The following is a 27124-nucleotide window of genomic DNA, read 5'->3' as shown; positions in this document are numbered from 1 at the left end:
CCATGTGCCCCAGCGTATTCTGGATGGGCAGGTGAGACTCTTTACTGCTCTCAGTCAGTCAACATACATCATCAGCACACATCTGCCCCTTTATTGCAGCAACAGCTTTGCCCCTTCCTTCCTTCCTCCCTCCTTCCCTCCCTTCCTTCCCTTTCTTTCTGGGAACAGCTTTGCTTCTTTGAAGAAGGTGAGAAAGTCCATGCTGTTTGCTTCTTTATTACTTCAGCATCCAAGAAAATCCCTCCCTCAACTTTTCACTGTTAGAGGCGTAGCCAGGTTTGTATTTACCTGGATTGGATTCTTTCATGTTTCAGCTGCTCAAATTTCTGTTTTTCCCTTGGCTTGTGCTCAAGTTCTGTGCAGAGCTGACAAATATGATTTTCCCCCACTGATTTCCTCATAAGTCGTTTCTTCCACACTTGGTACTGTCAAGTTTCTTTTTCTTTCTTTCATTTTTCTTTCTCTCTTTCTTTTTTCTTTCCTTTCTTTGTTTTTCTCTCTTTCCTTTTTCTCTTTCTTTCACTTTCTTTTTTCTTTCTTTCCTTTCTTTTTTCTTTTTTTCCTTTCTTTTTTCTTTTTTTCTCTTCCTTTTCTTTCTTTCTTTCTTTCTTTCTTTCTTTCTTTCTCTCTCTCTCTCTCTCTCTCTCTCTCTCTCTCTGTCTTCTTTCTTTCTTTCCTTTCTTTCTTTATCTCTTTCTCTCTTTCTTTCTTCCCAACTCACAAAGTCAAAGTCTGCATTCCCCACCGGGATCTGCCATCACTTTGACACTTCAGCACTGTATCAAAGAAACCACAATTCTCTTTCAGGATGTCATCATCGGGATCCCTGGGTGGCGCAGCGGTTTGGCGCCTGCCTTTGGCCCAGGGCGCGATCCTGGAGACCCGGGATCGAATCCCACGTCGGGCTCCCGTGCATGGAGCCTGCTTCTCCCTCTGCCTGTGTCTCTGCTTCTCTCTCTCTCTCTCTCTGTGTGTGACTATCATAAATAAATAAAAGTTTAAAAAATATTAAAAAAAAAGGATGTCATCATCTAGATCTTCCTTAAAGTGTCGTCTTCTGTGTGTCAGGTGATAAGCATGGGAGTCCAAGACACGAGACAGAGTGGTGCTTTGCCCTCACGAAGCTTTGCATTTGTTTGAGTTTAATCTTAAGTTTGATGCACGAGAATAAGCTCTTTGGAGAGTTTATGCATCTGGAAAACCAATGCACCCCGCCTAGGGTGGGGAAGGGGAAGGATGGATTCGAAGAACAACTGCGCAAAAGCCCAATCGGCTGTACAGGAGGGGGAGAGAACTGGAGGAAGCTGCTCGTCTGCAACCCTGGAGGGCACCGCGAGCCTCGCCAGGAACTCGGGGGCTCGCGGGGTCCCGGCCTCGCCTCCCGCGCTCCGCTCTCTCCCCGGCGTCCGCGCACCCAGCGTGGCTCCGCCTCCGGCGCGCGGGTGGGCGGGCTCTGGACTACAGTTCCCAGAAGGCCGTGCGAAGCGGGAGGGAAGCGGCGGCGGCGGCGGCGGCGAAGGCGGCAGGAAGCGCGCGGGCGGCGGCGGCGGCGGCGGCGAGTGGCCCGTCAGTGGCCGGTCCGGCAGTGCCCGGTCCTCCGCGCAGCCCCGGGCGTTAGGCGGGGCGAGCCCGTGCCTCCGGCCGCCGAGCCGGCCCGGGGCGGGATGTAGGGCGCTGGGCGCGGAGGCCGCCGGCGCGGCGGGGTGGGCGCGGAGGGCGCGCCGAGGATGGAGAGAGCGATGGAGCAGCTCAACCGCCTGACGCGCTCGCTGCGCCGCGCGCGCACCGTGGAGCTGCCGGACGGTGAGCGGGGCGGGGGCGGGGGCGGGGCCGGGGCCGGGGGCGGCTGCCCCGCGCGGGGGACGCGCGCCTTCCGCGTCCTCGCGGGGAGCTCGCGGCCGTTCCGGGCCTGCGGGCCTGCGGGCGGGAGAAGCGTCTCCCCACGGGCGCCGTGCGGTTTGGCGAAGGGACAAGGCGGATACCAGTCGGGTGGCCCGGACCCGGAGTCGGAGAACACCCCGGCTGTGGGGCACTTGACGGTCGTCGCTAGCCCGGGGTCCGGACGTTCACCGAAACACATTTTTTTTTTTTTTTTCGAAGTTTAAGCTGCAGAGTGGGAATTAAGCCTTTCTTTTCTTTTCGGAAATGCAGAGCATTATTGTGTTTTGATATATATATATATGTATATACTTAATTTTATTTATTTATTCATGAGAGACACAGAGACAGAGGGAGAAGCAGGCTCCGCGCAGGGAGCCCGACGTGGGACTCGATCCCGGGTCTCCGGGGTCACGCCCCGGGCTGAAGGCAGACGCTCAACCGCTGGGCCACCCGGGCTGCCCAAAGAAATGTTTATTTTATTATATCTTTAAGGGTTTTATTTATTTTTTCATGAGAGACACACACAGAGAGAGAGAGAGAGAAAGAGAGGCAGAGACACAGGCAGAGGGAGAAGCAGGCTCCGCGCAGGGAGCCCGACACAGGACTGGATTCCCGGTCTCCGGGGTCACGACCCGAGCCGAAGGGAGGCGCTCAACCGCTGAGCCACCCCGGGTCCCCGTGTTCTGGTATTTTGACGATGAATAGATCGATTAAAAGGGTGTCAAGTATGTACTCGTCCAGTACTGGGGTGGGGGGTGTGTGTGGGTGCGTCCGCGCATACACGCTTTGAAACGGTGCCGGCCTGCCTTCATGCCTCATGGATTCGTCAGGCGGAAGTGCAGGTTGGGGACCTTCCACAAAGGAACCAGGCATGATCCCTGCAGCTGAGGGATTATAGTCCATCGTGCCAGGGTTTCTTTAGAACGGGCTAGAGAAGGCACCAGCTCTAGAAGGAGGTGAGGAAGCCGTTTTTGTTCGCAGCCTCACGAAATCCCCCCGTGCGAGTGGCAGCGGGACACGGCAGTGCCGCCCTTTGGTTCTGAAGGCCCAGTGACAGAAGGGTTCGCGGGTTATGGCTGCTGATTTTTTTAATACATTGTGTTAGTGTATCTTTTTTTTTTTTTTTTTTTTTTAAGATTTTATTTATTCTGTGAGAGACACAGAAAGAGACACACACAGGCAGAGGGAGAAGCAGGCTCCATGCGGGACTCGATCCCGGGTCTCCAGGATCACGCCCTGGGCCCAAGGCGGCGCTAAACCACTGAGCCACCGGGACTGCCCTTCATTCTTCAAAACTTTCTTTGAACTGCCGCTGGAGAGGTGATTTGCAGGTTATAGGAGGCCTTGGGAGAGAGTCATCAAATAAATGTGGGACTGGGAACTTTGGGGATAATTTTCATGAAAAATTTACCCCCTGGTCTCTACTTCAGATTAAGAACAGGGATGGTTTGTGTGACTTTCTGAAAAGTGATTTTCTCCTTGGTGCTCTGCTGGTGTGAAGTAGTTGACCGAAAATAGTGATTTTAGTAACTGGACTTGCAGCTTGAATGTCTGCTTTCAATATTTTCTTTGCAGTTTTTATGTTTGAGTCCGTTTGGTGCATGCTGGCCTCACTCGTTTTCCACAAATTGTGGGTGTAGGTTGGTGAAGACCACAGCACGCAGTTTCATTGACTTGGCAGTTGTGTTGCTTAGTTTAAATCCCACTATTTTTTTTTTAAAGGTTTTTTTTTTATTTATTTATTTACGATAGTCACAGAGAGAGAGAGAGAGGCAGAGACACAGGCAGAGGGAGAAGCAGGCTCCATGCACCGGGAGCCCGATGTGGGATTCGATCCCGGGTCTCCAGGATCGCGCCCTGGGCCAAAGGCAGGCACCAAACCGCTGCGCCACCCAGGGATCCCAAATCCCACTATTTTTTACACAAATATGATTTAGAAGACTTTGATAATGTTTCCTGGTCCTAAAAATATATATTTTCATTGTAGAAAATTTCAGGAAGAAAGAAAAATTTAGAAATCTGTTTTTCTATCATTCAGTAATACACAGGTGTTAGTATTTTATGTCTATTTTTTCTCTTTGTCTACCAAATTAAGATCATACTGCATATAGTTTTTTATTTTGCTTTTAGAAAACATTACTTTTATTTTTTTATTTTTTTAAAGATTTTATTTATTTATTCATGAGAAACAGAGGAGAGAGAGAGAGGCAGAGACACAGGCAGAGGGTGAAGCAGGCTCCATGCAGGGACCCCGACGTGGGACTCGATCCCTGGTCTCCAGGGAGGGTCACACCCTGGGCTGAAGGCACCCGCAAACCCGCGGAGCCACCGGGGCTGCCCAGAAAACATCACTTTTAAAAAAATATCTTTAAATATGCCAGATGACCTTGCAGCATTTCATACGATAATGTAACAAATACTGGACTTGATTTTTTTTTTTTTTTTGATAATAGATTTTATGAGGAGCAGCTTTGTAGTTTTTAAGACTTAGTCTTCTAAGTTTTTCTTTAGGATTAATAAGTGGAAGAAGAATTATAGATCTAATTAGGTCAACATTTTTAAAGCTCTGAGTATCGGCCTTTCTACTTATTAGAAAGTTCCACCAACAGTCTTGAGAGTCTCCAGAAACTAGAGTAGTAAATAAAAATGAAACATTTTCCCACATCGCTAGGCAAAAGTGGCATTTTGCTTCCCTTTGTTTTTCTTTCATTATAATGGATTTGCTCATCTTGTCTTTGTCCCTAATTTTTTTTTTTTTTAAGATTCTATTTATTCATTCTTGAGACACACAGAGGCAGAGACAGGCTGAGGGAGACGCAGTCTCCCCACAGGGAGCCCGATGTGGGACTCAATCTTAGGACCCCCAGGATCACACCCTTAGCTAAAGGCTGACACTCAACCACTGAACCACCCAGGCATCCCTGTCCCTAATTCTGATGGATCTTTCTTTCTGAATTCTTTGAGATTGGCTCTTTCAAGTATGTATGTATGTATATGTGTTATAAAAAAAATCTAGCTATAAAACTCCAGCTTGTTGTGCTTTCATTTTAAAGACTGCACGGAAATTCTGAGGTCTCTCTAAATTTAGAACATAATGAGATATTTATTTTGCCATGTTATAATTCAGTGATTATCATCTAATTGGAACACATTAGAATGTTATTTAATCAGCTTTTATTCTAAAATTAACTTGTTGCATAGGATTAAACCTCAGATTTGATTTACTGGATTGGATTCTGGTAGAACACATTCGTGTTTCTTTGGTTGGCTGTTTCTTTTGCTGTGCAGAAGCTTTTTATCTTGATTAAGTCCCAATAATTCATTTTTGTTTTTGTTTCCTTTGCCTTTATAGATGTATCCTTTTTTTTTTTTTTTAAGATTTTATTTATTTATTCATGAGAGACAGAGGCAGAGACACAAGCAGAGGGAGAAGCAGGCTCCATGCAAGGGAACCTGATGTGGGACTCAATCCCGGGACTCCAGGATCACACCCTGGGCGGAAGGCAGGCACTCAACCGCTTAGCCACCCAGGGATCCCTTTATGGATGTATCTTGCAAGAAGTTACTGTGGCCAGGTTCAAAAAGGGTGTTGCCTGTGTTCTCCTCTAGGATTCTGATGGATTCTTGTCTCACATTTAGATCTTTCATCCATTTTGAGTTTATCTTTGTGTATGGTGTAAGAGAGTGGTCTAGTTTCATTCTTCTGCATGTGGATGTCCAATTTTCCCAGCACCATTTATTGAAGAGACTGTCTTTTTTCAGTAGATAGTTTTTCCTGCTTTGTCAAATATTAGTTGACCATAGAGTTGAGGGTCCACTTCTGGATTCTCTATTCTGTTCCATTGATCTACGTGTCTGTTTTTGTGCCAGAACCACACTGTCTTGATGACCACAGCTTTCTGGTACCACCTGAAATCTGGCATTGTGATGCCCCCAGATATGGTTTTCTTTTTTAAAATTCCCCTAGCTATTCGGGGTCTTTTCTGATTCCACACAAATCTTAAGGTGATTTGTTCCAACTCTTTGAAGAAAGTCCATGGTATTTTGATAGGGATTGCATTAAATGTGTAAATTGCCCTGGGTAACATTGACATTTTCACAATATTAATTCTGCCAATCCATGAGCATGGAATACTTTTCCATCTCTTTGTGTCTTCCTCAATTTCTTTCAGAAGTGTTTTATAGCTTTTAGGGTATAGATTCTTTACTTCTTTGGTTAGGTTTATTCCTAGGTATCTTATGCTTTTGGATGCAATTGTGAGTGGGATTGACTCCTTAATTTCTCTTTCTGCAGTCTCATTGTCAGTGTATAGAAATGCCACTGATTTCTGGACATTGATTTTGTATCCTGCCACACTGCCGAATTGCTGTGGGATGTGACTTTTAATGGGATTTAAAAAATTGGTTTATATTGTCAATTATGTGGAAAAAGTAGTGTTAAGTTACTGATTTTAACGGTAAATGTAGCTTGTTTTGTAAAATAATAGAACTTGAGCCCATATTAGCATATGTTTGAATGCTGATTAGGTTTTTTTTAAAAAAATTGCTCCCATTTGATGGTTTAAAGAGAAATAGTATATAATATAATGAATCAAAGCTCCTTGTTTAAAGTTTTCCTTTTAGTTGTAGAGTTCTGGAACTTCATCAACTAATCAAAAGTGGGCAACACTGAAAATCTGAAAAAGTGAGAGATTAAACATTTTTTATCACTCTGAGAACTTCAATTATATACCTAGTTCTTAAGGTGTCTTCCTGAGTGTGGAGAAGGAAGCAGGTGACAACAAATTTTATTCTATTCTTCCATAATATACTGTTTCCTGAATAGTCTCCTTTTAGCATCATAGTTATGGTTATATTTATTTCCTCATACCATTTAGTATATGTGAGCTATGTTTTTACAAAGTTATATGTGACTTAAAAAAGTGAGATCTAGGGACACCTGGGTGGCTCAGCGGTTGAGCATCTGCCTTTAGCTCAGGATGGGATCCTGGGGATCCTGGGATCCAGTCCCTCATCAGGCTCCCCGCAGGGAACCTACTTCTCCCTCTGCCTATGTCTCTGCCCCTCTCTGGGTCTCTCATGAATAAATAAAATCTTTAAAAAAAGGGAGATCTATATCTAAATTTTGTCTAAATAAACACCCTATAAATAAAACCCATGTGAACCTTATAAAACTTTTGCTCATTTAAAATTATGTACTAACTCGATTTATAAGTTTAAATTAAAAATAAGGGTACTTCCTTTTTATGACTTTGTTTATTATGGAGCAACTTAATGAAATTGTCATGGTTTGGAAGTTCAGATGTTTAATGAGGTGTGTATCATATGAGAGATAAAGAATGTTGCCATGCCCAGGGAGGCTTAGTGCAGTATTTTTCAACTCCTGGTGGTAACTCACTGGTAGTTAATGAGAACAATTTATTGTAGTCAGCATTAAAAAAAAAAAAAAAAAAAGAAAAAAAGAAATAGAAGAGAATAAAACAAGTTAGAGTGTACTGCATATAAAGGACTAAGTATGGTATTATAAACCTTTTGGTTACTTTATGTAGTGCACTGTAAGATTTTTATTGTGTGGGCCCTGGGATCAGCCACATTTGAATTCAAGCTTAACCACTTAATGCCACTATTGTGCAGCTTGTTACTTAGTGCTCAGTTTTTTCATTTATAAAATGGGGATAGTAATAGTACCTACTTTTATAAGGTGATTGTGAGGATAAAAAAGATGATACACATAAAGTGTTTAGAGAAATGCCTTTCAGATAATGATTTAAACATGTGGGCTGTGAGGACTAGGATTTTTTTGGGGAGAGTTTTTGTTTTGTAGTGAAAGAGTTGTGTCTGCATGCTGAACTTGTATATAGTCATGACTAGGACTAAATTGCTTTTCATGGATATACTTACAAATAGTGAAATAATGAACAAACTTGAAGAAATGGTGATAACTTTTTTCCTTCTCTCTGTTATATATTTCTTCAGTTTGTATTTCAGAATATGTAAACTGCTTTTTTCAAACATAATTACAATACTATTGTTGGAGCCAACACAAATGACAGTAATTTTTATTATCATCAAATACCCACTCCCTACGGAGCTTTTGTCTCTCAGAAACATCCTCTTACAGTTGGATCAGTACCCAAAGTCCACACCTTATACTTGGTTGATCATCTCTTAAGACTCTTTTAACGATAACAATTACCCTTTTATCTTCTTTTGTTAAAACTTTTTATTTTTAAGTAATTTAAGACTTACAGAAAAGTTGCGTAAATAGTATAGAATTCCCATGCATCCTTCTCCCGACTTCCCATAATTTTCCCATCTTGCATAACCATAGTACGGTTATCAAAACTAAGGAATTAACATTGGTGTAATACTATTAACTGCATTACAGGCTTTATTAGAATCTCACAAGTTTTCTCACTAATGTCCTTTTTCTATTTTAGCATCCAGTTGATAACATCACGTTTCATTTAGTTGACCCTGTTTCTTTACCCTCCCCAAACTGTAATGGTTCTTCAGTCTTTTCTTGTATTTCATGGCCTTGAGACTTTTTAAGGGGACTGCTCGGGCATTTTGTGAAATTTCCCTTAATTTGGGTTTGTCTGATGTTTTTTCATGATGTGCTGTGCTATGTGGATCATATCAGAGGTCACATGATATTACATGATATCAGTGTGTATTACATCTGGTGATGTTACCCTTTATCAATTGATGAAGGAGATCTGCTGGTTTCTCCACTGTGGTCAGTATTTTGGGGAGATACTTTGATGCTATGCAAATACTCTTTTTCTTCCTGAGACTTTAATTTTAGCATTGGCACTAATGTTTTAAGAGTATCAGAGTTACTTCTCTGTAAATGACCTATAAAAGATCATAAACCTCTAAAATGCATTGAATTGAGAAATGATCGTTAGTAACCTATAAAAACAAATCCAAACAAAGCTGAATTTACATAAGTATAGTCTCATTTCATAGATATTGTTGACTTTTACCCTTTTCTTTTAGATCATATATCTGTGAATTCTATAAAAGATATAAGTTACAATGTTAATAGTGTAAAGTAACAGGGAAAACTAAGACTTTAATGCTGTTCCATAAAAGTTTCTAAAATAACTTCCTTTGTTATAATATTGGCAAGAAGCAAGTACTATGTATATTTAAGGTTTTAAAATTATTTTACCATATATATCTATTATGCCCATATACTTAAAAATTCCCCAAAACTACATGTAAGCCTGATAAATCATGAAGTTGATAAACACTCTTCTGGAAGTAAAAGAAATTTCTGTTGTTAAAGCTACAGAAAATATCAGGCCTCTCATTTTCCCCATCAAATCCGGAAGCTAAGCACTTTGGTGATGATGTAAAGCAACCTAGCATTAGGATAGGAAATTCTGCATTGCTGCAAATTTTGCAGTATCTCTGGTATCCTGCACTATCTTTAATCTCCTTCCACCTCTTCTCATCTTTTATATGAAATTAGGAAAACTCTAAGGTGGTTTTAAGTATTGCCCTTTGGGAAAAAATAGGACAAATTAAATATTTTTCTGTTTTTTGTTTAGTTTTTGTTTTTTGTTTTTTACTCAGATAATGAAACTGCTGTTTATACATTAATGCCAATGGTTATGGCTGATCAACACAGGTAAGTGTCTATTTCGAATTTATACTCTTTGTATAAATATACAGGACAGGGGTGCCTGGGTGGCTCAGTTAAGTGTGCAGACTCTTGTTTTCAGGTCAGATCTTGATCTCAGGGTTGTGAGTTCAAGCCCTGTGTTAGGCTCCATAGGGAGCCTACTTTTAAAAAAAGAAACGAATAAAAGGACTCCTCAAAAAACAAAACAAAACACCAAAACCCAAGAGAAGTACATTTATCTATGTTGTGTACACATACATATACACACACAAACACACACACAGTTTGGACACAGATGTTGTCCTGGGACACATTATTTAACCTCTCTTATAGTTTACTGCCTGTGAAATAAAAGCCAACGTTTTCCAAGATCCATATCAATTGTAAAATTCTTTGGTAAGAGATTTTCTAATGAATTATCAGATATTAAGTCAGGTATTTTGTTGGTCACTGATGATTTATTGCAAAAGGTTGCGGCTGATGGACAGCTTACTTCCCTAATGTTCTATTTTGATGTTCTTTTTATTGATGTAGTGTGGACACTTTTTTTACAGGGTGCATATGCGATACAGTTATCTGGCTGGATGATGAGATGTTTATACTTGTAGCAGGCTGCTCCGCTGTGGTTAGCCAGTGGGTAGTTGGTATAATAAGAAAGTGACAAGGAATCTATTTTGAAACAAGTTTAAAATATAAGTAATTTTTTGCTTTAAACTTCCTGTGTGATACAACTAAAACATGTTTAAATCTGCTTTTCTTATTTGGCCGAAATTAATATACGTAGGCTATACTTTTTGCAGGGGGAGCAACCATCCCAACTCTCTTTGTTCCTCAAGAACCTAGGGAGAACTGAAGCCAACTTAAGTATCTTCAGAGCAGATGATAATATAGATCAGCAGATGAGGAAACCTTTAACATCAGTTTATAGGTCAGTGCAGTTGTTTTTTGGATGAAACTGTGCTGGCTACCATGCTGTGCTCAGAAAATAGTGCTTTGTTTTTTGGTTGATGTGGGACAGAACTTTTTGGATCATTGGTTAGAGTAACTAAAGGGATATAGACTTGAGTTACTGTGTTTTTAAAAACTTTTTTTAATGTATTGACTCATTAATTTTCTTTTGGCTTAGGTCTGTTTCTGAGCTACTATCAAATTCAAAATTTGATGTCAATTATGCATTTGGACGTGTGAAAAGAAGCTTGCTTCACATTGCAGCAAAGTAAGAAGAAAGATTTTTGAATTAAAATCTGTTCTAGCACAGTGATCAGTAGGCTTTGGGCCAGTGTTGTCCCACAAGAGGTATGGGAATAGATGAGAACAGACTGCTGAATGGTTCATTATTCTGTTGAGAGCATAGTGTGCTGTGTTTGCATCCTTTCTCTAGATATTGTTAACCTTGCGATCAGATTCAAGTCTCACATCTACTCTTTTAACTTGCTCTAGATCAGATCAGTAGGTTTGTCTTTCCTGGATGTACTTAATAAAGGGTACATTCACTGAAATTTTTCTTTTATCCTACCAGTATGAAATTTTACACGTTAACTGCACATGAAGCCATTGGCTTTATATATTTTAGTTAGGTGTGAGAATGATTTTTACCCATAATCTCTCAGTATGTACTTAATCAATTAGTTGATATCTAACTTCCTTTCAGGATTTAGATATATGTTAAAATTAATTTTTCATAATAAATTTGGCTTCTGTAAAGCCAAAGGATTGAGAGTACTATGTGGTTTCTTTATGTATTAATACTTTATATGAACATCTCAAATACTTCATAGCTTTCATAGTAGAATGTACCTTCTTGAAAGTAGAGGAATATGCTATTTTTTTTTTTTTTTGGAATATGCTATTTGTGACAGAAGTTAAATCAAATTGTAGATTAATAATGGACCTCAAAAATAATATGTTTAGTAGAGCTTTTTTGTTTTTTTTAATTAAGGTATTTCAACTGTGGCTGTTTGTTGAATGTATGTAAACTGTTTTTAATATTGTTTTAGTTGTGGATCGGTGGAATGCTTGGTCCTGCTATTAAAGAAAGGAGCAAATCCTAACTATCAAGATATTTCAGGATGTACACCCCTTCATTTGGCAGCTAGAAATGGGTAAATATTTTGTCTTCTTGAGTAGCTTAAGTTGTAGTATCAGTGATGACTGACGGTATTCAAGGCACTCTTGATTGGTGATTTTTTTGACCAATATTTGCCTTGGGAAGAAATTTGTGGGTCATTACATTCAATTTTGAAATAATTGTCATATTTATTTAATTGTTTACTAATATTTTTTTCTTGAAAATATACTTGTTTAAGTTTGTTTTACTTGTATCATAATGATACTTTTTTTCTGAGAAGTATCATTGTTACCTCTTTGTTTTGGTGTTCTTTTTCCTGCTCATTTTTTTTTCCTCATCTAATTCCTGGTCTTATTTTCCACATTGCTTTTCAGTTAACTTTATTAATGGAATTAAAGACAGTGAATATATTATACCCAGCTTATTTATGACTTTGAGAATGAGCTATACTATAGTAAGCTTTCTAAATAAGAGTAGCTTACTCCTTTCAGTGCCAAAACTTATTTTTCCTTTTAATTATGACATGAGGTTTTCTAAATAAATAATTTGTTTACTACCCTTCCTTTTGAATTTTCTTAGTAAATTTTTTCCCCCTGGGATCCCTGGGTGGCGCAGCGGTTTGGCGCCTGCCTTTGGCCCAGGGCGCGATCCTGGAGACCCGGGATCGAATCCCACGTCGGGCTCCCGGTGCATGGAGCCTGCTTCTCCCTCTGCCTGTGTCTCTGCCTCTCTCTCTCTCACTGTGTGCCTATCATAAATAAATAAAAATAAAAAAAATCTTAAAAAAAAACAAAAACATTTTAAAAAAAAAAAAAATTTTTTCCCCCTTATAAAAGTATTTCCAAAATGTAAATATATTTTTGCCTTTTTTTTGATTGCTCTGGTCATCTTTATGAACATCTTCATGTTATTGTTTGCTGTTTTTTTTTTTTAAGATTTATTCATTTGAGAGAGAAAGAAAGAGCGCTTGAGAGAGTGGCAGGCAGGGGCAGAGGGAGAGAATCTCAAGCAGATTTCCTGTTGAACATGGGGCCCGATGACATGGGGCTCTGTCTCAGGAGCCTGAGATGTTGACCTGAGCCGAAACCAAGAATCAGATGTTTAACCTACTGAACCTCCCAGGCACCCCCATTGTATGCTATTTTATACCCTACTACACTTCTTAAGACTTTCTTTCTCCCTTTTTTTTTTTTTTTTGAGAATTTCAGATGTTACATCTCTGTGTCTGCCTCTACTTACCACTATTTTTATGTCTTAAGATTCCGTTGAACTGAGGGGCGCCTGGGTGGCTCAGTCGGTTAAGCATCTTGACTCTTGATTTCAGCTCAGATTGTGATCACAGAGTCCTGGTTTTGAGCCCCACATTGGGCTCTGAGCTCAGTGGGGAGTCTGCTTGAGATTCTCTCTTTTTCCCCCTCTGTACCTCCCCCTGCTCTTGCGCTCATGTGCTCTCTCTTTCTCTCTCAAATAAATACATATTAAAAAAAATTCTGTTGGACTGAGAAACCATACCAAATTGCTGGAATTCTGTTTAAAATGAAAAAATAGTTTTTGACTCAGGGCTTGAAGAACTTATATTTATAAATATGTTTCAAATGCTTATAAAACTTCCATATAGAAGCATATTCCTGGGGTACCTGGGTGGCTCAGTTGGTTAAGCTTCCAACTCTTGATTTTGGCTCAGGTCATGGTCTCAGGGTTGAGATCCAGGGCTGTGTCATGCTCTGTGCTGGGCATGGAGTGTGCTTAAGATTCGCTTTCTCCCTCTTCCTTTGCCTGTGCTTAAGATTCGCTTTCTCCCTCTTCCTTTGCCTCTACCCCCCCCCCTCAAAAAAAAGGTATATTCCTATGTGTCTCTTTTTTGAATTACTCTTTTTAAGATTTTATTTATTTAGTTGATTCCCATGTGTCTCTTTTTTGATTACTCTTTTTTAAGATTTTATTTATTTGAGGGAGAGGGTGTGTGTGTGTACATGAGCTGGGGGAGGGGGGCAGCATGCCAGAGGGAATGGGAAAAGCAGACTCCCTGCTGTACAGGAAGCCAGATATGAGGCTCAATCCCAGGACCCTGAGAACATGACCTGAGCTGAAGGCACACACTTAACCAACTGAGCCACCCAGGCGACCCCCCCCCCTTTTTTTTTTATTACTTTTGAAGATACTTTTGTTTCCTGTTTGACTTGGAATTCTAGGTAGTTGAGATAGATGCCTACCTGAGATAGTTATGGGGCTAAAATTGTGCACTGTGTCATTCTGAGACCAAATTTTTGCATAAGAGGATTAAAGTGGAGCCAAAAGCATAAGAATCCTAGTGATATCTAGGTTGGACAGAGGAAGGCATACTCCTTTGACCCTGACTGGTCTGATCCAGTTCTTGATTTAGCATGTGAACTGTTCTGTTCACAGAACAGAATTCTAGGTAGTTGAGATAGATGCCTACCTGAGATAGTTATGGGGCTAAAATTGTGCACTGTGTCATTCTGAGACCAAATTTTTGCATAAAAGGATTAAAGTGGAGCCAAAAGCATAAGAATCCTAGTGATATCTAGGTTGGAAAGAGGAAGGCATACTCCTTTGACCCTGTCTGGTCTGATCCAGTTCTTGATTTAGCATGTGAACTGTTCTGATAGGTAACAAGGTAACAACATGCTGATTAAACAACTTTTTTATAATAATGAGCACACTGGTTATGTTTGTAGGGTGTTATACCCAAAGTCCTAGATTTGGTCGAATTCCCTTCCTTTCTGAATTGATCTCCAATCTGGATACATTATCCCAAGTATTGGTAGGATAGTGACAAAGCTTTTTCAAAAAATTACACATAGAAAAATACCTTAGTACTCTATCTCAGCAACTATAAGTGAAAGGAGGGATCAGTGTACAGCTGGGGTAAAATGCCTACTGCCATTTTGGTCAGAGACTTAAGTCATTTAGGAGATCATAACTTTTTTTTTTTTCGTAGCTTTGTTGAGGTAAACCAACAAAATTGTAAGATTTTTAAAGTGTACATCATTATGATTTGATAGACCTATATACATTGTGAAAGGATTCCTTTCATTTGCTATCCATCACTGTCACCTTACACATTTATCTTTCTTTGGGTGGGGGATGTGAGAATGTTTAAGTTGGAGACCGTTACATTTAAAGATGAAGAAATATGACCGAAATCACTTGATCACATGGTAAGTCAATGAAGAGAAAAGGAATAAAAAGAGTTTGTAACTCTAACATAACATCCAATTTGGATACCTTTCTGTTTCTGTAAAGATTAATATTGATATTCAATACTTGACTATTTTAGTTTTTATTATTGGGTGCCTTGTACAACTTAGAGTTGCTCCATAAATGTTTGCTGAGTGGTTTTGAGTACATATTACTTCCTGTAGCTTCTGATGTTTTCAGAAGTAGCTTTTTATTTTAATTTTTTATGAGTTCAGATTTGTCTAGAGGGAAGCAAAAGTCATAGGGGGAGTTCTGCCCCTTTTGCTTGTCCATGAGTTTTTGGTAGTTTTTTGTTCCTCAGTTATTGTTAGATGAGTAGTGTAATTCTCTTGGCCTGCTTTAGCATTCCTCTCTCTAACCATTAGTGCTGGGTTGCATTGGTACTGAATTGCCCTCCTTTCCAGTAGAAGACCCATTAAGCTACCACAGAGCACTAGGATGATTTGCTCCTGTGTCATTTGGGTTACCATAAGCTTCCTATAATTGTTGCAATATCTGGGCAGGAAAATAGTTGCTTCCTGTACAGGAGGATCTAGTGTTTCTCATGATTAAATGAGATTGTTAGAAGAGAAGACTTTACAATTGTTATGTATTCTTAGGCTGGCTGCATGTTGGTCAAATTTGAAACATGATTTTTTTCTTTATTTTTTTGGGCTAGATTGTGACCTCATAAAGGGTGGAGCCCATGTGTTAATATTTTAGCTCTAAATCTTGGCAAAATAGTGCCCATTTAGATTGTTTTGACAGAGTGAGATTCTCTAAAGTAGCAATAATGTGGGGCGCCTGGGTGGCTCCGTCGGTTAAGCATCTGCCTTCAGCCCAGGTCATGATCCCAGGGTCTTGGGCTCGAGCGCTGTGTTGGGTTCTCTGCTCAGTGGGGAGCCTGCTTTCTCCCTCTCCCTTTGCTTCTGCCTGCCACTCTGCCTACTGGTGCTCTCTCTCTTTCTCCCTCTGTCAAATAAATAAAATTTTGAAAGAGTAGCAATAATGATTGTTAAATGATAAAAAACGATATATTTCTCTCATACCACTGTCTTTTGCAGTTCATTTTTGGGATGAGGAGCATTACAGATTGTTGCTTTACCTCAGCAACCTCCCCAAGTACCCCTCTAGGACTATTCCTTGGCGCATTCCCAACGGAGTGTTTATTTTGGCAATAGGCCAGTGGCCTAAGACAGCTTTTAAAGAGGTTTTTGAAATCCAGCAATACGGATAAAGGCACACACATACATATCTTAAACAATGTATTCATTTTAATAGGGCTGTCTGGTCTGTTGTCTCAGGATTATTGAAGGTTTATATTCTAAAGTTTTCAGAACAGTGTATTAGATAAGCTTTGTAAATGTTTACTCAGAACTTTTTCTTTCTTTTCTTATTATGCTGATTTTAGATGATGTTTAATTTCATTTCGGATACAAAACCCAAAGCTAGAAAAGTAATTTGTTCTCTTTTAAAAAGATTTATTCAGTTATTAAAAATTTTAGCTGTTAACTTAAAAAATAGAATAATTAATAGTCAATAAAGTTTTATTGAGAGCAGCTAACTATGCTCAGTACTGAGTTTATTAAAGAAATACACAATTCATGGCATGAAGAATTTTGTGATCTAATTGAGTAAATAGTAATATATGCTATCTATTCTTGTATATGTTATATACAGTACTATATATGTAGTATGCCCGTATATTAATACTGTATATATACTATATGTACCACACAGTACATAATTTGTTATTACATATACACTGTTACATGTTTTTTATACTTATAACTGTTTACTCAGCCAAATCACGAACTTCTTCATGCCATGGATTATATCTTGCTTCCTTAATTTAGTACTGAGTATAGTCAAGTATATATGTGTGTGTGTGTGTAAAATGTATATCATAAATATATGTATAGTGTGTATCACTTGCAGTTTTTGAAGCATGATTTTTCATTATTTAATGAAGCAGACATTGAAATGAATATTGAATAGTGAGTAGGAATGGATCAGCGTAAAAGGAAACATTGTGAGCACAATGAAATGGATAGGCAATTCACAAGGAGTCAAAGGACTTGAACAGACTACTCCAAAGATGATGTACAAATAGCCAATATGAACATGAATAGATGCTCAATATAAATAATCATTAGGGAAACGCAAATCAGAACTACAACAAGATACCAACACACACTCATTAGTATGGTTATCTTTTTTTTTTTTTTTTAGTATTATCAAAAAGTAGAAGAAAACGACAAGTGTTGGCAAGGATGTAGAGAAAATGGAGCCCTTCCACATTGTTGGTGGGAGTGTAAAATGGTACACTGAAAAACAATTTTTGATGGGTCATCAAAAAATTGAAAATAGAATTAATGTATGATCCAGCAATCCCCCTTCTTGGTGTATACCCAATAAAATTGAAAGGAGGGTCTTGAAGAAATATTTGTACACCCTTATTCATAGCAGCATTATTCACAATAACTAAAACAAGCAATAGAAGTGTCCATTGATATATGAATAGATAAGCAAAATGGTATGTATATATATATATATATATAATGGAATATTATTCAGCCTTAAGGAAGGAAATTCTGATGTATGCTACAACATGGATGAACCTTGAGGACATTATGCTAAGTGAAATAAGCCAATCACAAAAGGATAAACACTGTAAGATTCCAATTTTGTGAGGTACTTAGATAAATTGTAGAGACAGAAAGTAGAATGGTGGTTGCCAGAAGCCAAGGGGAGAGGAAATTGCAAATTACTGTTTAATGGGTATAGAGTTTCAGTTTTGCAAGATGAAAAGAGTTTTATGGATGGATGATGGTAATGCTTGCACAGTAATATGAATGTACTTAATACCACTGAACTGTACACTTGAAAATGGTTAAAATGACAAATTTTATGTTCTGTGTATTTTACTGCAGTAAAAATTATCAAAAAGAGAAATGAAATAGGGTAGGAGGATGGTAGACATGCACTTCATTAATTCTATAGTTATGTTTTTACGACTCATCTAAGTATTAATTTTTAAGTATTTTGCAATCAAGAATGTAGGATACTACAGCACTGAGACATTTTGCTATATCCATTCCCCTTCCACCTGACTTACATTGTCTTATATTTCTTTTTTTTTAATTTTATTTATTTACTCATGACAGAGAGAGAGAGAGAGAAAGGCAGGGAGAGACATAGGCAGAGAGAGAAGCAGGCTCCATGCAGGGAGCCTGACGTGAGACTTGATCCCGGGACTCCAGGATCACACCCTGGGCCCAAGGCAGGCGCTCTACCGCTGAGCCACCCAGGCGTTCCATGTTTTATATTTCTTTCTTTTTTTTTTTATAAGATTTTATTTATTCATGAGATAGAGAGAGGCAGAGAGACAGGCAGAGGGAGAAGCAGGCTCCATGCAGGGAGCCCGATGTGGGACTGATCCCTGGTCTCCAGGATCTTGCTCTGGGCTGAAGGCGGCGCTCAATTGCTGAGCCACCCAGGCTGCCCCATGTCTTATATTTCTAAGGAAGATTACTATTTCAAGTATTTAGTCAACACTAGAAATTTCTTGGCATTTTGAATGATGAATTTGTCTTAATGACATGAAAACCTCTCATTGTACCTTTTCTTTATCCTGTTATTTTGAATTATAGAAATGATTTTTCATCTTATTTCAAATGTTATAGCATTTGTTTAAAAACCTACAGATGGACACTTGCCAGCAACTAATGTTGATTGTAGTCAGTATTTCAGTAAAATAATTGTCATTTGCTTATTTTTCTCATACCGGTTATCTGTGTCTCTTTTCTTTTCAGGCAGAAGAAATGCATGAGTAAATTATTAGAATACAGTGCTGATGTCAACATTTGTAATAATGAAGGCCTTACAGCAGTAAGTGCTAAGACTTTGAGAGTTTTAAAATACTTCTTAGAAAATAATATTGAAGGTGAAGTAATGCAAAGGGCAGTACAAGTGTTTCTGCTAGTTACTTCTTTGTGCAGAAAGATTTGGGGCATAGTTCTCTGCTGTATTAAGAGAAGTTATGGTTTCACTGTGTTTTTCCTTTCTCTTTTTTGTTTGTGACCTTTCATTTATTTTGAGGACTTATTCCTCTAGCTTTTGTCACTGACTTTCAGGGGATTTTTAAGGAGCATTTCTGCTGTGTTATGAGTTCATTAAAGGAGAGCTATTTTTTATTACATTCTTTAAAATTATTTTAATAGTTACATTTTAGGAAAATTGGATGGCTAGGCAGAAAGGAAAAGTAATGAATGGAATGATCACTCACTGTATCTTCTGCACTCAGAGATAATCACTGTTAATATTTTGGTCTGTATCCTTCAGACTTGTATCTCACCTAACCTAGTATTTTTATCCATTTTGCTGTGTCACTTTTTGTTCAAAAATAAGTTAATATATTTTTGATCCATATAGATGTTATTTGGAGGTGGTGTGGGACCTTTCTGAAAAGATTGTTAAAATCCACACATTTTAAAAAATTTATTTATTATTTTTTGTTTGGTTTGGTTTATTTTTATTTTAATTCTAGTATAGTTAATATATAGTGTTATTTCAGTTTCTGATGTACAATATAGTGATTCATCAGTTCTGTACATGAAATCTAAAAACTTTAATCATTGTCATTATTTAATGGAGCATTATTCATTTTAGAAGTAGAGATAAATTGTGATTATTGAGAAATTGTTTTGAAGTTGTAATGAATGTCAAATTTTATATATTAACTTCTACCTTCCTGTTTGTGAGGTGAGGTATGTATTGAGTGGATGATGAGAATCCTTTTCCAGTGTCTATCAGTATGTTGTATACTTCAAATATTCTACAATTTTGTCAGTTATAACTCAAGCTGAAAAATTTTTTTTTTTTTTTTAATTTATGTTAGGCACACAGTGAGAGAGAGAGAGGCAGAGACACAGGCAGAGGGAGAAGCAGGCTCCATGCACCGGGAGCCCGATATGGGATCCGATCCCGGGTCTCCAGGATCGCGCCCTGGGCCAAAGGCAGGCGCCAAACCACTGCGCCACCCAGGGATCCCTGAAAAAATTTTTTAAGTTTTTAATTTTAACTCCAGTATAGTTAGCATACAGTGTTTCTTAGTTTCAAGTGTACTCTATAGTAATTCTGCAATTCTATACATTATTCATTGCTCATCATGATAAGTGTACTCTTAATCTCCTTCATCTATTTCACCCATCACCCCCCAGCTTCATTCCCTTTGGTAGCCATCAGTGTGTTCTCTGTAGTTGAGTTGGTTTCTTGATTTGAAAAAAAAATTTTTTTTTTTACCTTTTTTGGTAGTATTTATAGATTCTGAATCATTTAATTTGTAGATAAAGAAGAGTATTATTTACAGACCATGTCAGTTTTCAGGATTTTCTGTTAAAAACATTTGGAAGGTAGAGGGTGGTAGAGCATTAAAAAACAGCTTCCCTAAGATTTGCTTTATTCTTTCTAAAGATAAAGAATAAGCTCAGTCATGATAATTATTTGGAATCCACAATTCCTGTGATAGTCTAGATTTTGTTATATAATTAACAAGATAATGCCACTGACTCTAAAAAGAAAAACTATAGTCTTGATATGCTTAGCTACTGCTGAGGATTATAAAACTGGAATTTACATAGACCTGTCCTTAGGACACTCTTTAGTATAGGCAAGATAAGATGTTCAATATTAACATAATTTGTTTAACCACATACATTTTTATCTGCTAATTTCTCTTTCACTCCTGAATTTTAAGGGAAGTAGAGTAGAAAAGTTTTAAAAATCAAATTTTTACCTAAAATATTAATGCACATATTTAAAGAGTCAAGATATTCTACAACGCTTGTTAGAGAAAAATAGTCTCTATACTCTTTCTGCCTGGGACCAACCTTGGTGTTTTCTCCTATGGCCCTGACTGGTATAGTGTGTCTCCTGCTCTTGAAAACTGTTGTGTCCACAAAGCATGATTCCACCTGCTCCCAGACCACCATGATGGGATTAATTCAGCAGCTGAGCCCATTGACCCCATCAGCTGAAGGAAGGTGGGATGGTGAAAATGTGTTGCTGAAGAACTGAGTAATTGCCACCAAACACGTGGGACAGTAAAGCCACTGGCTCCTGAGTTGGAGGAAACCTTGAGTGAGGAGCCAGGAGCCCCAGGATTTTTCTTACAAAAGGAGAGAACTGTTGACTGCATGCATTCTAGGCTGCTTATCCTCACAAAGGACTCCTCATATTTCTTCCTTCATTTGTTCTTTCAACAGGAATTTCTTGAATACCTACTATGTGTTAAGCACTTTGTTGTTGTGGGATAGAGCCATGAATATGACTGATTGGTCCTTGTTGTCCCCAAAATTCTAAGGAATTTTGTTTGTTCCTTCCAGGAAAGTTTGTTTGTTTTTTTCCTTCCAAGTTTTTATTTAAGTTCAAGTTAACATCTCATGTGATATTGGTTTCAGGAGTAGAACTTAGTGATTCATTGCTTACATACAACATCCAGTGCTCATCACAAGTGCCTTCCTCAGGGGCTCTTGGGTGGCTCAGTTGGTTGAGCATCTGCCTTCAGCTCAGGTCATGATCCCATGGGATCCCTGAGCAGGGAGCCTGCTTCTTCCTCTCCTTTGCCTACTGCGCCCCCTACAAAAAAAGTTCCCTCCTTAAAGCCCGTCATCCATTTAGACAATCCTCCCATGTAACCCTCTTGTTTGTTCTTTACTATTAAGAGTTTTTTATGATATGCCTCCCTCCATGTTTTTATCTTATTTTTCTTTAGAAGACTGGAAAATTACCAGGCAGTGGTAATACTGTAATGAATATCAAGATAGGAGAAGGAGATGCTATGGAAGTCCTTGCAGGGCTCACATCCTCACCTAGGGCATTGGAAGTGGTATCCCAGGGACATATCACATGAGTTGAGGCCAGAAAGACAAACAGAAGTTAGACTGGTGAAAGTGGTGGTAGTAGGCTTGGGAGAGGAGGTGAGGAAGAGAATTTTGGCTCTACAGAATAGATTTTGTGAAGGCTTGGAGATGAAAGAGAGTGTGTTACATTAGAGTGGTGAGCTTAACTGGTGTTCAGGTACCTTGGGATTCATGGAGACTTCCCAAAGATCTTTGGCATGAATAGTTATGGGGATCAGTTTCCAGATCTTTAGCTTCTATATGTGCTTTTTCCTCAGATGATATGTTCAAGAACATCCTGCAGTAGAGAGCCTGCCCTTTCCACCTTCACCTTCAAAATCACTGTCCTAGTACTTTTTAAATAAAGTACATTTTATGCTCATCCATCCTGAATATTATTAAGGCACATTGTCAAGGATGGCCTGGGATAGTGGCAAATAAAAGAACAAGCCAAAGGATTGGTGTCTGCAAGGCTCTGTCATTCAGCATCATAAACCATAAAATCATGGCAGGATTTTGTAGACTTTGCCTTGCCTTGTACATACTGCTGTTAGGGGCGAGGTAATTAGACTTAAGTTGGTTTGTTTTGAACCCAGCAAAATTATAAAAAAGTGAAGCAATAGGAGTGATGGGATATTTGATTATGCTACCTCTATCATCCACCCACTACTGTCAGAGAATTCATTGCCTCTAACAGGTTTACAAGAACAAAGCAAAAACAAAAATCAGTTAAACATATTAAAGGTGTTGTTAATTTATTTTACCCATTTGCAAAATCAGGGTGAGACATGTATCAGGACAAGGGAGGAAATAGACAGTGACTGCTAATGGTACTGGGTTTCTTTCTGGGGAAATGAAAATGTCCTATAATTGATTGTGGAGATGATTGACAACTGTGAATATACCAAAACCCACTAAGGTGTGTACTTTAAATAGATGGATTGTATGGGATGTGAATTGTATGACGTTATACCTCAGATAAATACACATCTATATTGTTACACTCCCCCCAGAAAAGGAAATACTCTCTTGACTTTGCTCCCCAGGCTCTATAAACTTCTAACTCTGTATTAGCTCTTCTCAGCTATTTTAATGTATGTAAAAATTTTGTTTCCTCACATCTAAATAACATGCTACTATTATTTTTTGATTTTTCAGTTTTAGGCATCACCAGTTGACTTTATGGAAGATAAGGTTATTTGCTCTCTTTTTCAGCTCCATTTCCCCTTATCCCATCATGTACAAGCACATTTCCCTCACACCTTTCCAAAAATATAATTGTAATTTTAATTAGATCATGTTTCAGTATTTTAATTTTTTGTTTATATACATACTATTCATAGGCCAAGTAGTTTGCTATAGTTACTTTCCTTTACATAGCATTTTTCATGTAGTTAATAATTACATTCTAAAAAAAGTTGAGACTATTGTACATTCATTTATACCTGTAAGAATACAGAGGAATGCCCTGTATATATATTACCCAATTTCCTTCAATGGTAACATTATACAGAATGATAGTATAATATCGTGACTAGGATATTTATAATTTGTCTTGTTCTGATTTCCCCAGTTTTATTTGTTTATTTCTATTTATTTATTTTTAAAGATTTTATGTATTTGAGAGGAGAGAGAGCACGAGCTAGGGAGAGACAGATGGAGAGGGGGAGAGACAGACTCCCTACTGAGCAGGAAGCCTGACGCTGGCCTCGATCCCAGGACCCTGAGATCATGACCTGAGCCAGAGGCGGACGCTTAATAGACTGAGCCACCCAGGCGCCTCTACTTGTTCATTTGTACCTGGTTTTATTTGTGTGCGTGTCTGTATAGTAAGTTCTGTACAGTATTATTACCTGTGTAGGTCCATGTCTCCACTACCACAGTCAATATTCTGAACATTTCCAACTCTGCAAAGATGTTTTTGTGTTGCTCTTCTTTTGTAACCACACCTTTCCTCCTCTTCACTGCATGCCTAACCATTGGCAGCCAACTAATCTATTCTCCATTTCTAAAATTATGTCTTTTTTAAGAATGTCCTGTAAATAGAATGATATTGTATGGAACCTTTTAGGATTAGCTTTTGTATGTTCCTCATATTTTGTGGAAATTGGCCTAGGTTGTTGCATGTATCAGTCGTTTGTTCCTTTATATTGCTGACTGATATTCCTTGGTGTAGATGTGACTGTTTAACTGTTTACCTGTTGAAGGACCTTTGGGTCATTTCCTGTTTGGGGCTATCTTGAATAAAGCTGCTATAAATGTAAACATTAGTGTACAGGTTTTTGGGCTGTTTCCATAGTTTGGCTGTTGTGATAATGCTGCTATAAACATTGGGATGCACATATCTCTTTGAATTAGTATTTTTGTGTTCTTTGAGTAATTTTGCTATCTGTGTATCTTTCTATGTGAAATGTTGGTTCATGTCATTTGCCCATTTTTTAATTGGATTACTTTTAACTTTTAACTGTGGGGATTCTTTATATACTGAAGATAGAAGTCCTTTGTAAGGTATGTGATGTGCAAATACTTTCTCTAGCTTGCCTTTTTAATTCTTAACAGGATCTTCTGTATAAAAGTTTCAGTTTTGATGAAGGCCAATATACGAGTTTTTCTTTTTGTGGATTATGCTTTTGGTATCAGATTTAAGAACTCTGCCTAACTCTAGATCTTAAAGATTTTTTTCCAAATATTTTCTCAAAATTTTTATAATCTTATATTTCACATCTAAATCTATGATCTATTTTGAGCTAATATTTGTGTGACCTAATATTTGTGTAAGATGTGATGCTTCAGGTTCATTTTTTTTTTCTCATCAAGTCCAATTACTTGAGCACTGTTTGTTAAAAAGACTATCCTTAAAAAAAAAAAAAACTATCCTTTCTGTATGAAATTGGTTTCACATCTTTCTCAAAAATCTATTGGGAATATTTATATGGACCTTTTTATGGGTTCTTATTTCTGTTTCACTGGCTTTTGCCTATACCACACTGTCTTGATTAGTGTAGATATACTAAATAGTAAGCCTTAGTATGTGGTTGAGTAATTCCTCCCACTTTATTTTTCTATGTCAGGATTGTGCTAGCTCTTCTGGTTTCTTTGTCAGAAATTTTTTTTTTCTTTGTCAGAACTTTATAGATAGAATAAACTAATTTATGGAATAAACTTGACTATGACAAACAAACCTTGCTGGATATTTACTGAAATTGTATTAAACCTATAGATCAGTTTAAGGAGAATAGACTTCACTACTGTAAATACAGTATGTCTCCCCACTTATTTAGGTCTTTGATTTCTTTTTATAAATGAAATTTTACATCTTGTACTGTTCATAGAGATCTGTGCATGTTTTATATGTATAGCTAAGTTTCATTTTCTTTGGAGCAATACTAAATGATACTATGTTTTTAATTTCAGTTTCTGCATGTTCACTGATAGTATGTAGAAATGGGATTCCTTTCTTTGTGTATTGATCATGTATTCTTATGACCTTCTTGAGCTTACTTTTTATTAGTTCTAGGAATTTTTTTGTAGATTGCTTAGGGTTTTCTATGTAGACAGTCATGTCATCAAGTAGAGATAATTTCGTCTTTTCCAGTTTCTATGTTAACTGCAGCTTAAAAATTAAAAAAAAAAACTTTTCTAAGCTAAGCTCTCTACTAAGCTCTCTCTGAGCTTTGTTTATATCCTCATGATAAATATTCACTGTCTTTCATCTTCTTGATTAATTTTGAAGGACTCTTTTAATGGAGACTTCTGTCCTCTCTAAGATGGATTGGGTGATTTGTAGGCTCCTTCACAGTTGTTTGGAATGTCTCTTCACCATCATCCTAGAGATTTCTTTTGCCTTTCTCTTGTTTTGGGTTCTTTTTTATGTGGATTCTGTGTCTGTCTTTGTAGATAACTATTCTGTCACTTTGCTGGAGCACATTTCCAATAGTTAACTGAGAAAGAGTTAATGGGAGGAAAATTTGTTGATACTTTGTATTGATTCTTGTGTTGATACTTGCATTACTTGAGTTTTGAGTCTGATTATGTAATCATTCATTTGGATATTGGACCTGTTGGGCTAACCTTTTGATTTTCTCACCTTTTCTCTTGCTCTTCTCCATTTCTTTGTCTTTTTTGTGCTTCCTGGAAGGCTTCCTCAATATTATCTTCTAAATCTTCTTTTGAGTTTGCATGTCTCTATCACAGTATTAATTTCCAGGAGTTTGTTTTTCATTGTCTTTTTAAAAAATAATATCCTGTTCTTGTTTGAAGGATGCAGTCTGTATGTTTTCTCTCTGAGAGTATTCAATATATAGCTTTTTCTTTTGAAACTTTTTTCTTGAATATTCATGGTTCCTTTTCTTCTCTGCTATTTGCTTTTTGTTGTTGCTGTTGTTTGGTCTTTCAGACTAGATGCATTTGTCAAATGTTTGGTGGAATTAGGAAAAGCTATTTGAAAGCTCTGTTTGAATGAATAAGATTATTCATCATGGGCTTCAGTGTAGGGTGATCTGCTTGGGCAATTGCCTTTAGGATCCTTCCTGATATCGGTTTCTTCAGGCATTTATTCTCAAGCTGGTTGGATTCCTCAGAGAAAGCTCTAACAATTGCCAGGAGGGTGTTAGCATCCTGGATGCTAGGTAGAGGAGAACGGTTTGGGATTTCAGTATCATATATAAACTTGCACTTCATCTCCCTTTTTAATTTTTTTAAAAAATATTTTATTTATTTATTTGACAGAGTGAGTGAGCACAAGCAGGCAAAGCAGCAAGCAGAGCGAGAAGGAGAAGCAGGCTCCTTGTTGAGCAGGGAGCCCAGTGTGGGGCTTGATCCCAGGACCCTGCGATCATGACCTGAGCTAAAAGCAGACGCTTGACTGACTGAGCTACCTAGATGCCCCTCATCTCCCTTTTCAATATGATATTCTTGCTTCATTGTGCCTGGTGTCACTTATCTAAAGATTGTTTTCAAGCCTCTTGTAGTCTCTCAGATTGGGAAGGGGCAGTCATTGGCCTGGAAGAATTGAGGAGGGTTGGGGATTTAAGGGTCTAAATCCACTAGTTCATCTCTACTTCAAGAGATGCAAGGTGCACTGATTCTTGAGCGTTTTAGGATTTCAGAGATCTGAATCACCTTACTAGTTTAGGATTCAGCTTTCTGTTCTGACAATTCAGACAAAAGCTTTTATCTTGTAAAACTTGTTGCTATTATAGTCTCTTTTTTTCTTTATTGTAATGGGTCTGTTCTTTTAAGAAAAAGTATTCTTCATTGTGGTGTTTGGGGGTAGAATCAGAAGTTGATGCATGTGTTTAAGCTGCCATCCTAAAACAAATTTCATGATGTATTTTTTGATGGAAAAAAAGTCAATTGAAAAATGCATGGATAGCATAGTCCAAAGTTTTAACATTGATTATCTTTGAGTGGTAGAGTTAAGATGTTTTATTCTCCTTT

General features: G+C 38.1%; 1 protein-coding gene across 4 annotated transcripts in view; it reads left to right on the top strand.

Annotated features, from left to right (window-relative positions):
- The first annotated feature begins 1550 nt into the window (after nucleotides 1-1550).
- HACE1 (HECT domain and ankyrin repeat containing E3 ubiquitin protein ligase 1) overlaps nucleotides 1551-27124 on the top strand; it is a 110951-nt gene continuing 85377 nt past the window's right edge. For all 4 annotated transcript variants that reach the window (XM_055329969.1, XM_055329968.1, XM_055329967.1 and 1 more), the window contains exons 1-5: nucleotides 1551-1803; nucleotides 9466-9520; nucleotides 10641-10730; nucleotides 11512-11616; nucleotides 18599-18674. In XM_055329969.1, coding sequence (XP_055185944.1) covers nucleotides 1728-1803; nucleotides 9466-9520; nucleotides 10641-10730; nucleotides 11512-11616; nucleotides 18599-18674 — 402 coding nt within the window. In that variant the 5' untranslated portion in view covers nucleotides 1551-1727. The remainder of the gene's footprint in view (nucleotides 1804-9465; nucleotides 9521-10640; nucleotides 10731-11511; nucleotides 11617-18598; nucleotides 18675-27124) is intronic.

This window comes from Nyctereutes procyonoides, unplaced genomic scaffold, assembly GCF_905146905.1.
Source record: "Nyctereutes procyonoides isolate TBG_1078 unplaced genomic scaffold, NYPRO_anot_genome, whole genome shotgun sequence".
In the NCBI taxonomy this organism is placed as follows: Eukaryota; Metazoa; Chordata; class Mammalia; order Carnivora; family Canidae; genus Nyctereutes; species Nyctereutes procyonoides.
This window is presented reverse-complemented; position numbering and strand designations above follow the sequence as displayed.